The sequence below is a fragment of the Mycosarcoma maydis genome, chromosome 2 (assembly GCF_000328475.2).
Source record: "Mycosarcoma maydis chromosome 2, whole genome shotgun sequence".
Classification (NCBI taxonomy): Eukaryota; Fungi; Basidiomycota; class Ustilaginomycetes; order Ustilaginales; genus Mycosarcoma; species Mycosarcoma maydis.
In genome coordinates this window covers 1,235,806-1,248,649 of record NC_026479.1, presented here as the reverse complement: position 1 = coordinate 1,248,649, position 12,844 = coordinate 1,235,806, and the positions used below count along the sequence as shown (strand labels likewise).

The 12,844-nt window shown below is 53.7% G+C and overlaps 4 protein-coding genes across 4 annotated transcripts; all 4 read left to right on the top strand.

The window, feature by feature from the left end:
• Positions 1-130: 130 nt before the first annotated feature.
• Positions 131-824, top strand: UMAG_01217 (uncharacterized protein; the record flags this gene model as incomplete). Its single annotated transcript, XM_011388852.1, has 3 exons — positions 131-167; positions 225-562; positions 612-824. The coding sequence occupies 3 exons, from the start codon at positions 131-133 to the stop codon at positions 822-824; spliced, it is 588 nt and encodes a 195-aa protein (XP_011387154.1).
• Positions 825-3,147: 2,323 nt separating this feature from the next.
• UMAG_01216 (uncharacterized protein) lies at positions 3,148-5,529 on the top strand (the record flags this gene model as incomplete). Its single annotated transcript, XM_011388851.1, has 1 exon — positions 3,148-5,529. The coding sequence occupies one exon, from the start codon at positions 3,148-3,150 to the stop codon at positions 5,527-5,529; it is 2,382 nt and encodes a 793-aa protein (XP_011387153.1).
• A 944-nt stretch (positions 5,530-6,473) lies between these two features.
• On the top strand, positions 6,474-9,050 carry UMAG_01215 (uncharacterized protein; the record flags this gene model as incomplete). Its single annotated transcript, XM_011388850.1, has 1 exon — positions 6,474-9,050. One exon carries the CDS (start codon positions 6,474-6,476, stop codon positions 9,048-9,050), a length of 2,577 nt encoding a protein of 858 aa, XP_011387152.1.
• A 380-nt stretch (positions 9,051-9,430) lies between these two features.
• Positions 9,431-10,194, top strand: UMAG_01214 (uncharacterized protein; the record flags this gene model as incomplete). The annotated part of the gene is made up of 4 exons (XM_011388849.1): positions 9,431-9,483; positions 9,564-9,601; positions 9,693-9,795; positions 9,849-10,194. 4 exons carry the CDS (start codon positions 9,431-9,433, stop codon positions 10,192-10,194), a joined length of 540 nt encoding a protein of 179 aa, XP_011387151.1.
• Positions 10,195-12,844: the final 2,650 nt, after the last annotated feature.

Below are 12,844 nucleotides of genomic sequence, written 5' to 3'. Positions count from 1 at the left end.
TGGCCAAGTTTGTTATGAGCCACTCGAGCCTATGCCAAGTAGTGGGTCTGGTGCGTATCTTTTTGGGTTTCGACTGACGATTTTTTGGTTAACAGAATTTCCGAGATGGTTCTAGCGTACTGGAAACTCGATGACGGCGACTAACAGAGTTCTCACGCAGTCACGAGGTGTGTACCGCGGCGACTAAAGTGGTTTTGATCGTGCCCTACGCGTCTGAATCACAGTGATGAGTGTGATGGATTGGCACGCCAGCAGCGAAAGCCAGACAAGCAAAGTAAACCCGCTTTCGGCGAGGCAAGCATCCATGCTGCCAGATGTCTGCATAAGATCAATTAACAAGCTGCGAGGGTTCAAAGCTGCGAAGACAAAGCGCCCATGCATTCATGCAGCAAAGGAAAGTACAAGTTATGCGAGAATCAAACCCCCTCAAAACACAGACGCTGTTGCTAGCAGATTTCAGGGTGAATCACGCTACTCACGGCTTGCGAGTGGGGCTGCAGCTGCTGAGCATGCCAAGTCGCTGCTGGTCCAAGTGGTGTTGGTTGTAGGCGTCTCGGGTCAAGTACGATAAGAAACACAGAACACATGATGGACGACTGGTCGGTAGCTAGCCCATCGTGAATCACTTGAACGTGTTTGGCGCGCAAACCGGTGACAAAGATTTTGAGTCGCATATCTCCGAGTGGACACTATGGTCGGTGGTCACGCGCTCCGCCGGAACTGTAACGATGGCCGAGCTGAAAGGACGATTCAAGATTGAATCAGAGTTGAAGTTTGCGGCGCGAGCATGTCTTTCATCTACGGTTAACGTTAACACGAATTAACCTAAGCAAAGACGAGAATTTGCGAGAATCAATTGGAAATCCTTGTACGTAGGTACACACAGTCGTGGGCTAGTCGTGAGTGGATGAAGGACGAATCATCGATCGTCCGCGACCAAGCCGATGGACACGCTCAGTCGCACCAGTACAGCTGCCGATCCACACACCGAGCTCCAGCAACGTTCTAGTGTGGCAAACGATGGCGTCTGAAACGGCTTGGCTTCCAGCTTCAGCTTGCCTTTCTGCAAGTTTGGTTGCCTCCATCCTTGTCAGCTCGCGAACATGCAAGACCTATCGTTGAACCGATTCAACCGAATCTCAGTGCAGCTTCTGGTGGCGTTCAACGTGACAGCGTTCTGTGCTTTCACATAATGCGATGAGGCACGTTGCCACGAGGAGGAGGACTGAGAGGATGAATGGACTCGTGACTGGACTATAGAATACGGCGAAGTCAGATTCCCATTCGTGATTGTGAATCGACGTTGTCTTGGCCAACCCAATTTGAGCCAGCCGATCATTACCTCGTTTTTTGTTTTTGTTTTGATTTGTTCTTTTTTTTTGTTGTTTGTTTTTTTTTTCAAAGCGATGCTGAGTGTGATGGTTTCATACATGAACGGAACTGAACCTATGACTGACTCACGGACTAGTTATGACCGACTGACTCGGGATGCGGTGGCTTGGCCATAATTGTGAATCACCCTCGAAAATTCGAGAGACAAATTTTGGGCCCCCGTGTCATGCAGACAGCCCGGACACGGAGACGGAGACGGACAGCGACAGCGACAGCTGTAAGCGAGACGCGCTTCTGTCGATGAGACGACAACCACAATAGCCACTGAGTCTCAGAAGCGCGACCACCAACACTTTTCGAGTGCCGTGCTTTCTGTGTCACTTGGTGTCGTGACTAAGGCATAGAAGCAGCCGTGGCTTTCTTGGCACGACCTTGAGATCGCGAAAAGCGTGAGCAGGCTTTCAGTTAACTTTTTGGTACCGTCAAACCGTCAGTGTACCGCCCCATGCTTCGTGCAGTCTTGAGTATACAGCTCCATCGATCTTGTCGCTCGTGATGCACTGGATCGAGTAGGCAGTTGGCCTTGACATCCGCTCGCCAGAATCCTCGACAACTCCGCTCAGCACACTCCGTTCATCATCCTTGCACTATCCTCCTTTCGTTGTTCCACCCCATCTCAATCTCCATCACAAACATTGCTACGACGACCACTACCCCCTTCCATCATCATCTTGTCTCGATTTCGCCGTTCGCTCTTTCCTGCTCTCGCTCATTTCACCCAGCGTTGCTAGCTGTAGCTGCAGACCCAAGATTCTGTCAAGCACCCTATCCACGCTTGTTGCTGGCTTTCATATTAGCTCCTCGCCCTTTCATCCCGAACCTTGCGCCCTTTTTCATAACCATCTCTCTCCTCGGTCTACACGTCCACAACTCTCTCTCTCTTTCTCTCTTATCCCTGCGCCCCGCACTTTCTTTTGCCCTCATCAGCTGCCACCCACCCAGTGCACGCCCTTTGCGGCCATTCATCCTAACCTCGCGTGATCCATCAGCTCGTATCGCCTCCAGCTCGCATCCCTGCTTATCGCCATCAGCTCCGCTGCCTCACCGCGCAATCGTCTGCCTGGATTCAAACCCACCCTTTCCCATCTCATCACCTACAACTCGGCCACATCTCAGAAGTAATTTCACGCGAACTCTTATTAGAGCGGGAACCGTCTGTGGCTTTGCAGAGCCCACCAGCTTACACATCGTTGCTACGATTGCGATCCGCCATCCCTCTGCCCTTCCTGTCACCCGCTTCTTGCTCCGACGCCGGCCAAATCCGGGCCTCGACGCCGCTGGCTTGCTGGTCTAGCCTCATACTGCCACTCCAGCTAACAGGCTGTTGCAGTCGTGCTCAGTAGCTCCACGTCCTCTGTCCCTCCCTCCATGTCTCCATTCCGCCTGCTTTGATACCTCGATCCGATCATTCTGTGCCAGTCTGCGTTCGTCTCGCCTCTGCCCGCTCACAGCTCGTCCTTGGCCTCTCAGCAGCCGATCCGCGCCTGGCATATCTGCCTCGATGCACCCATGACCATGAGTCCAGTTGACCAAGACCTCACTCCATCGGCGCCGGCTCAGACTTTTGCCTACATGCAGGACCAAGCCCATCCACTCAGCGCAAGACGGCGTAGTTTACGTCCAATTCGCAACTCGGACGCCGACCATTCCGCATCACTGTCGCAACGTACCACCACGTCGGCCGCCGTCCTCGAAGCTTTCTCCAAATCCAGCCCACCACCCGCCTTTTCCAAAGCTTCTCTTTACCAAATTGGCATGGTGGAAGGCCTCACTCCACCAGCGATCGCCTCCGTTTCGGCCGTTGGCACTTCTCCCGTCGAAGTCAGCAGCGTCGTTACCGCAGGGCTCGAAATGGGTCTCGGTGTAAGCCTTGCCTCTTCCGCGCTCATGACGCACATCCCCGGCGCTCGAGCAGCGGCGCTCTCGGGTCTCGCCGAACCCCGCTATTCGCGTCCACATCCGAGCCATTTCGAGCCGCTTCCTACAGCCGCGGAAGACGCCTTTGATCCACACGACTCTTTGGCCAGGCTGGCTTTTGACAGCGCAAAAGCGGCATCAGCCGCCGAGAGCCTTCCTTACCGCAAGAAGGACCAGCATGATCCCGAACAGTTAGCCGACAGCCCCGAGGGTGACCTTCACCGCAGGCGTACCACTGGCGCACGCCAGTCCAAACATCGCATCGGGCCCATGAGACTCGGCCGTCATCACCGTTCTGATACGCACGATGCTGTCCTGTCTCCGACACCGCCGTCCACCTCAACTGCAGAGATTGAGAAACAGCAATACTACCAGAACAATTACATCGCGCTCCGCAACGAGACCAAGATTCTCACCCACGGTCTACCCAACAGTTTCAACATTGACGCACCGCTCTCGGCTGCTACCAGCTTGGATCGGGAACCTTCGCTGGGCGGCCGAAGTAGCACCAACGCACAGGCCTCTGTTGGCGGTAGTACACAGCTGCAAACGCCTTCGCTCGGCGATAGGGCCATGCTCTCTCCCGACGCACACTATGCCCCTGCCGGCAACCCCTTTGCTGCTGCCACAACTTCGTCCAGTCCTTTTCAAGACCCCGCTCATCATGTCGAAGCAGCCGGCTGGAAATCCATTCGACAAGGTCGCGCTGCCAATGCTCCCGGACCAACACAAGCAGCTTTGCTCGGCTTAGGGGGCGGCAGTCACTTTGGTCCTGGCGTTCGCGCTAAGGTCTCCGAGGTGCTCCCCCACCTGGTATCAAGCATTCCTCTCTCAGGCGAGGAGGGCGAGACCATCACCATCGCCGAGTACGGCAGCCTCAACACCAGATCCGTCAACCTGATGCAGGCCATCATCTCTTCGTTTGTCGAAAAGGTACACGCCAACACACCAAGGAGGGAATCCGGCAAGAGCCACGATGCAAGCGATTACTTCCCCGGTCTCGACGCGGCGGACGTGGCCTCGCTGCGATCCATCTTGGGCGTAAATGCATGCGCCGACTTTCCATGCAAGGTCAACTTCTCCATCATCCACGAAGATTCGCCTCAAGCCGATTTCCGTCCTCTTTCTCAGATGCTCGACTCGAATCCTGACTCGTACCTGCATCCGCAATGGCAGGCATCCCACGAGCCGCCTCTGCACAACGCCATCTTCCCGAGCTTTGTGCCTCGACCGTTTGCGTCGCGCATCGCTCCGCCGTCCACCTTGCATCTGGGGATCAGCTTGATGGACCTGCACTGGTCGCACACTCCAAGGAGTCCCACCGTATCCCTCTCGACGTCGGCGCATGCCGAACTTGCCGCTTTCCTTACCGCCAGAGCCCACGAATTCCGCAAAGGCGGTGTCATGGTGATGGCCTACATTGCTCGATCCGAGGACAGCAGTGTCGTCCTTCCCGAACGACCCAAGTCGACAATGTATAGCATTGGTGCAGACCAAGCGGATTGCTCCGCTGTCTCGTCGCTTGGCTCGGAGAATGGCATGCATCTGCGTGGCGATGGCGACGGTGACGTTGTCGATGACCACGCAGTCTCGCCGCGCATTCCGCTGCTGCGCAAGGAGCGCAGACGTTCCAACTCGTCACCCAGCCGTCCGGCGTTTGGCGGCATGCCAAACGGGGCAGACGCGGTTGGGCGGCCTTCGGACATTTGGTCCACGCTCACCAATACGCTCGCACCCTGTCTTCAGCGTCTCGTCTCGTGCGGCATGCTCAAGAGCGACGTTGCGCGCCACCTGCTCAGCCTTCCCATGCACGCTCGCACTCCGCGCCAAACGCGCAACGTGCTCAAGTCGGTCAAGCATCTCTGGAAGGTCGAATGGAGCTGTGGCCTAGGCGACGAGCCTATCTCTACCGATGCTCCGCCTTCTCTGGATTGCGAATCGGAGCCGCTGCGACTGCCACATCCCGCATGGAAGGCGCTACAGGCGGGCACCCTCTCTCGCGTCGCTTTTGCCGAACACATGATTCAGCTCTTCAAGAACCTGTATGAATCGCATTTCCGCGCCATCTTGCGAGAGAAGGGCAAGCTCAGCAAAGGCGCCGTTGAATTTGTGCTCGACTCTCTTTGGGACGTGCTTCAGTCGAGAATCGACGATCAAGAGCCTTGTCCAATCGCCGAATGCGAGCTTGAAGTGCAGATTGTCGCTCTGCGTCGTATCTAGTTTACCTGCTCTTGTTGTGTGGTCGTCTTGGTCTGACTTTGTCCCTCGCATTCATATTCGCCTTAACTCTCACGTCACCGGGGTTTTTCTTTTCTTTGGATTTTATCTAGTCACTATCATTGTCATTGTTATTCACGATTGTCGTTGTCATGTATCCTTCCTCGTTTTTTTGCAACCGCATCATCCAAGTCACACTTTGCTTTGATTGCAACCGTGTCTTATCGAGAGAACACGCTTTTCTTTTTTGAGTTGGGAAGCTTGCTCGATATGCAGAAGCTCTGTAGGGCGTTCGCGTTCAACAAGGCCTCGTGTCAGCATTGCACAGGATGTTTGTGACAGCATAGCACAAGAAGAGCGGGCAGCGCTAGGTTTTCAGGAACCGGCAGGCAGAACGATCAAGTTTTTGTGCGGCGTGCGTTACGCGTGAGCGAGACGCCTGTTAAAGGTGGGGTATTTTATTTGAGAGGCTGGAAAAGCACAAAGCGTGAAGGGTCCGAGCTTTGACTCTCCACATGCAAGCTCGGGCTCGCGCACGTCGTGCATCGCCGAAGTTGTGTAAGTCTCACCAACACGGCTCATCCGTTTGCGCGTCGTACCCTTTTGAAAGCTCCGATTCAACTCGACTCTACTCGACTCGACTCGATCCGACTCAGCAGCTGACAAGACCGTTCTCATCATCTGTCCCTTTGAGCCACTCGGAGCCACGTATCTCGATTCCTTTCATCTCGCATCGTCCTGCGGGTGCCAGCTTGGTCAAAGAAACTTCGATACTGGGACTCGAGCCTTGATCGGCCCAAGGGCTCCATTTTGCGCTAACGCTGATTAGACAGAAGCCCAGCCGACTTTCAGTGGCCCCTATGATAGCGTGAATTCGCATAGAAAGCTCGACTGAGCACAGACACCAGTCTCCAGCATCATCGACGAGTTCGAAGCAATCAATCGAGATGGTGGTCCAAGATGTGACGGGGTCACCATCCGACTCCTCCTCGTCCAAGCGTCTCTCGTACGTTCCTTATCAACGGAAAGGCCATCAGAGAAATGCATCCAGCGCTTCACAGTCATCGGTTGCAGCTTCAGTAGCCGAGTCCAAACTCTCGCAACCCTCGTCGAACTCTGCGTCATCGCTGCATCCGTCAAGCTCCAACAGTGTTTCGAGTAGCCGACGAGGTAGCGACGCAGCAGATAGGGCACCAGAAATTTCCACACCCGTGCGACCGCAGATAAACCCGTCACGAGCGCCATCGTCCCTGAATCGACCCGCTGTCGCTTCGCCGTTAGCCCGAGGCGCCGGACTTGTTCGGCCACATCGGGATCTTGACGCGCCTCCACCACCACTACGCGTAGCTTCAAAGCTCGCCTCAAGCAGCTCGCTGACCACAGGCTCTGCCGCTCACAAAACAGTTCAAGCCTCACCATCGTCATTTGGAGCGCAATCAACAAACGGCTTCATCGGAGAGGCTTCAAGCTTTTCAGGAGCTCGCCATGAACGCAGTCAGAGCACTGCATCCATGTCGACAGTTCGTGCACAGGACAGTCCTCGCTCACCTCAAAAGCTTCCACAGGCACCCCGAATGTCGAGCAAAATCCAACCAAGCTCGTCGACAACTGTGCATCGGCCTGGCTCTGCTCGTGACGAGACCATCTTGAACAACAATAACGCCAACGGCGGCACACCTATCGCATCGAGCGTAGCTTCGAGCCTTCGTGGATCAAGCAGAACATCGTCTGCGGTGGCCAGCCCTCCCGGAAGTCGATCCTCAACCCCCATCATTGGTGCCTCGGGCAACTCGATTCCCGCTCATGTCAATTCGTATGCTGCATTGCTCGCAGCTCAATCCAAGCTTGGACCTATCCCAGTACCACAGGGCATCGCCCTGGCTCAAGCTGCGGGGACGGTCTCGTTGTCCGCACCTGCATCTATGGGCATCTCGAGCCCTGACGGACGGCGAACAGCCTATCGATCCGGCTTTCAACCAAAGGGCGTTTTTCGCATGCGGACCGGCGAATTCGAAGAGCTGCGGCGAAAAGGAAGGAGTGAAGGTGAAATGGAGGCGCAGCGCATGGATCGACGGCTTGCAAAGCTCATCGCTATTCACTTTGCACCTAGCAACGATCCTGAAAAGGCGTCGCTCAGCCCAGCGAAGAACTTGCTCTCTTCTACTTTCGTGGACTTGGATTTGGACGAGCTGAAACGAGATCCGAGCAGTGTGATCCGCAAAGGCGGAAACGAGTTGTGGACTTCTTTCAGAGCACGCGGTCGAGGCGAGGATCCTGCAATCCGTCAAGCCGAGCAGAGCATCGTCAATTGGCAGGATGACGCCGAAGCAAAAGCTTGTCCAATCTGCTCAACCCCGTTCAGTTTCACGGTGCGCAAGCACCACTGCCGGCTGTGCGGTCGAGTGGTGTGCGCTTCACCTCATCTCACACGTCTCACGTGGGCAGAACAAATGGGTCCAGGCACGGGTAAGACGTTGACAGCGCAAGAGCGGGCCGAGCTCGAGAGCAAGTGTTCGGGCAACATTGTCGCCGACCCCATCACAGGTCGTATTGAAGAAGTGAAAGAAGGAGGAGTTGCAGCGTCATCCAAGTTAGTGCCGACCTCGGTTCAATCCAAAGGCGTTCGCATCTGTCGTGACTGCAAGGCGATTGTTCGTAAGCGTCAATACATGATGGACAACGAGCCGCTGCCTGTCTTTATCAAGCTGTACGACGCATTGATGCGAGTCCAAAAGGAGATCGAGCAGTCACTCCCGGAGTTTCAGGAGATGGTTCTGGGCTTGCAGAAGCACGATCAGACTGCGGCGTTGGGCTCCAGCATCAAGGCCAACATCGAGCTGCAGCGCGATGCCGTACAGGCACGCAAGCAACTGTTGGCCAACTTTGCTACCTATGACGAGCTGGCCAAGCGTATCCGTGCGCTACCGGTAGGCGACAAGCACAGCGCCAGGGCCGCTGCAGTTGCGAGCGATGCGGCGCAGGAAAGAATTCAGCATGCTATATTCACGCGTGCCAATCTGTTCCTACAGCAAAACATGCTGCCATTGCAAAGTCTACCGAAGCCAGGGACCAAGAAGGCAGCGCCAGGAGAGGGGGGTTCCGACTCGACGCCTAGCACACCACACTCGTCACAACCAGCATCGCCACGCTCGGCACCACGTCGAGCAGCGCAACACGCCAACAAAGCATCTGTCAGCTCGATATCCAGTTTCCGATCGCTCTTTGGAGGAGGAAGCGCGTCCGGTTCTCTACGAGCCAGCTCACGCGCCGACCTCGAGGAACAGCTCAACCACTATGAAGATGAAGTCGACGATAGCAGTCTGGCAAATGTCGACCCAGCTGAGCTCAGAGAACAGCTGAAAGTGCTGCTAGAACAGGAGAAGCTCGTAGCAGACTATGTGGAGAGTGCTGCCAAGGCACGCAAGTTTGAAGATGCAAAGACGCTCAAGAGAAGTCATGACGAATTGTGCAAGGAGATCATCAAGATTCAACGACGACTTGTGGTTGCTGGAAGCGGGCGATGACATGATGCTCAATCAAGAGGTTGCAATCGAGAGAATCGCGAGTATATCTCTTATGTGCTTGTCAAGAAGTGAAACGAGCGACACATTGGGCAGAGTACGATCAAATGAGGATGGCGATCTGTATCCGATAAAGCGGTTAGACCAAGGTTGTAAATCGGGAGATGATACGCACTTTCGCGCGAAACAAAAGCTGCTGCAATTCGGCTGCACTCTCGGTCAGCGTGTATTCGATTTTCCCACACAGCGAAAGATGCAACCCTAGAAAAAAAACCCATCTTCTGGCTCTCGTGCAATTACAATCCCGTGAGCAATGAGGGACACTAATCGAATCAGTTCAACGGATGCTCGGTTAAACGAATGTTGTTCCTGCACAGAGAGCCATGATCAGCATCAGACAAACGTTGCCGAGAGGCAAGGCCACATTATGTAATTTGTGAGCCCGATGAGAAGGCTGGTGGGCCCCGAAAACTTTGGTTGACGGCCTTCAGCCTAGTAATTTGATTGATAAACCAGTCCTGACGCTTCTCGTCACGGCAATGGCATACACGCGAGTAAGTGTTAATCTTTTGAGGGTCAGTCAAGGCAACCCTGAATGCTGCTTGCCGAGTCTACACAAGTGAGGATGTTGAAACCGACAATTAGGCAACCGAGTCTTGATCGATCTCGAGCTGCCCCCGTCGGCAGAGCTTGCTACCCCAATCGAGAATGTCGACCCCATCGATGGAAACGCAGATCGGTTCCGATGGTAAGCTGAGTATTCCTAGCTTGATTCTTCCTTACCGTGTGGCTGGTTGGCAGTGTTCGTCACTGGACCGCACTACCGCTCCGAACCGTTGCTGCGGTGATCCTAGGTTGGCGCGGCTTTCATCTTTCGACTCCATCCTTTGAGTCGCAGAACGGCGTCACAGTGCACCGCGATTTTGGTCTCCGATCTCCAGGTCACTCGCTTGGATCGCATCGATCTACCACATACGTTTCCGCATTGGTTTGCATCTTTGTACAGCTCAAGCGCAAAGATCGAAACGGGAATACCATGCACCAGCAAGCCTTTGGACTTCAGGACGCGATGTATCAAAATCGTTACATGCGTGCTGAAAGCGGGGCACCGGCCAATCAAGATGAGATAACTATGATTAGATCGTGAGAAGAAAAGGTAATGTACTTCGTGTCGCTGATGTTTCCAACGACGTTTGGCCGAAGCTGGAGCGAAGAGGTTGGCGCCACAGAGGCACTTGAACTTTGATCGGCGGCGAACGCTGATTTCGTCAAGCTGCCAAACATGGCGAGAGGGTTGTGAAAAAGCACCCTCGATTTTTTTGACCGAAGCCAACGTGGATAGTCGGGATCAGAACAAACAAATTGAGGGTTGTCTCATGCCCATTTTCGATTTTCAACACCCCTCAAGTAACGAGATGGAGGGTGCGAGCGCCTGTCGATTCGTGATTTGATCGAGCGAGCGCTTTGAACCCAAACAACGAATATCACGAATGCGGCTCAAGACAGAAACCATGTGCGGACGATCTGGCGCCGATCATTCAATAACATTCCCTTGGGTCTGTTTTGAAGCTCAGCATCTTGGATACATTGCGCTCCACTTGCACATTTCTCCCACGACTCGCATCGAATGCCGGTGCAGCTCAGCAGCATTGCCGTGTTTGCAGGGGCCCACTGAACGCCGCCACATGCTGTGCGTGGTTGCGGACCAAGCTCGCCTGAGCATGCCATAATGATTGTACCCGCTAAAACCATGCTTTTGGGCCCTTTCCGTGGATTTGTCTACATCACGAGTTCTCTGTTTCCTGGCTGAGACATCTAGTCAAAACGCCAGTATTTGGTACTCTAAACGCGTTTCGACAAGACGCGAAGCGGTGGTTAGAAGCAAACCTCTTGGCAAGTTTCGCCAAGTAGCTTCGTTTTTATCACCAATGTGGCTCACGCATCACGAACCGAAGGTGTGAGTCGCGTCTGGCGCGTTTCAGCCCAACGACGCAGGTTCTGGCTCCGTATACTCTTGACGACGCTTTCACACCCGCCCGTGCTTCACTTTACGCGCGCATGAGTCCAGCTTCATTTCGATCATCTTGTGAATCCAACTCGCGTATAGAAGCGTCGATGTTGAGAAGAGGATCGCAGCGCTCCTAAGTTGCTTCAGATAATGTAAATCCTGAAAGGAAAAGAACTGATCAATCACCTAGCGAGGTGGACGTTTGATTAAACAGACTCGTACCTTTAAGCAGGTGTCGTCTAGACAAGCGAACCTAGTCCGCTCATGTGAGAGCAGCGAGCGGCCAAATCCGAGCTGCTCCCCACCGGCGGGCCCTTTCAAGCAACCTTATCTCCCGTTTTCAACATTTCGAAAGCGACCTGCGACCATTTTAAAAAGAAGTACCCTGAAAATTTGCAATACAAGTTGATTCACTCGTGAAGTTTTGAGCATGCAGACTTGCCTGAATTGCCGCCTTTACACGCCTGGCTGCAGGCGGCTTTTCTCCATTGGCCGGTTCCGGGTCGATCTCTTTGCAGCGTACTTCAAAGCAAGCCACTTTTGGAATTCGTGATTTGACCTTGTTCAGTTCAGCCACGAAATTCGCCCTTTTGTCTCGCAACAGCATATTTCTAGGCGGTTGTGCAACAGGTGTGAAACGGTTTTGCCAAGGCAAGTTGAGTTTCGAAGACATCAGGCTCAGTCTGAGAAGCAACAACAGCGTGAGTCGAGTGTAAGCAAAGAAGGGCTAAGGAACGTCGCAATCATATCATCTCTGCACTCGATCTAAGATCATCTTAAGTTCGGTCCCCCTTCAAACTAACGCCGTAAGCAAGGCGAGATTGAGGGTGCATTTCAAGATGGACAAGGTTCACCAGCCATGCTCACTCTCCGCGACTCCAGTGTGGCAAGCATAATCGGTTGTACGATTCAATCTTTCTCCGCTCTGTCCAGCGAATGGCTGATAAAAGAAGATTCGTATGCCTCTGGCCCGAGACAAAAGCTCAATCACAGGTAGTAATGATATAGTGCATGTAGAAATCCATAGCATGACGTGCGACCACATTTGGATGTGTTCGGTCAAGAAGATGGGCCCCTTTGCTAGCTGATGGGTTGATGTCAATCTGGTCAACCATCGCATGGCTGAGTGAGACGATTCACAAGATTTCAGTGAGATCGAAACCTTCTGCCAGGGCTGTCAGGGGCTGGCCTACCATTCTGATCAGTCACAGCCGCCGCAGTCGGGGATCGCATTCACACTTCCATCTACGGCTGCAACCTAAATAACCAGCTGCTCTTCGCTAACTAGCGATCACATTCCTCGTTCCTGCGTGTGATGCAAGCAGAAGCTGATGATCAACAGCGATCTGAGCCGCCAGGAGAACGCCCGATTTTAAGTTGAGCCGACCGAGAATTCCGTGCCAAAACCTGGCTCTGAGCTGTCCGCTGCTGCCCTGGCGAGCTAGTGTATGGCGTAGGGGGTTGGCACCCTGTTTTCAGACAACATAGCGCGGGCGGCTTGTCGACGCGTCTACCTTGCATTCACCAGTTTGGTTACCCTTACTTTTGGCTGCATCTGTCACTGAGAAACAAAGAAAAAGAAAGAAAAAAAAGAAAAAGAAAGAAAAAAAAGAAAAAGAAAAAACCCACCCCCAAAATCTTCCTACTGAGTCGCTCAGTGACCTTCCTATCTGGTATATTCGTGATTTCCTTGCCAGCCCAACTCGAACAAGTGAGAGTTTTACGTGATTTTTCAACAGCCTTTCTCTTCCAGAGGCCAGACGGAGTATGAGCTTGATGCAAGTTAGTG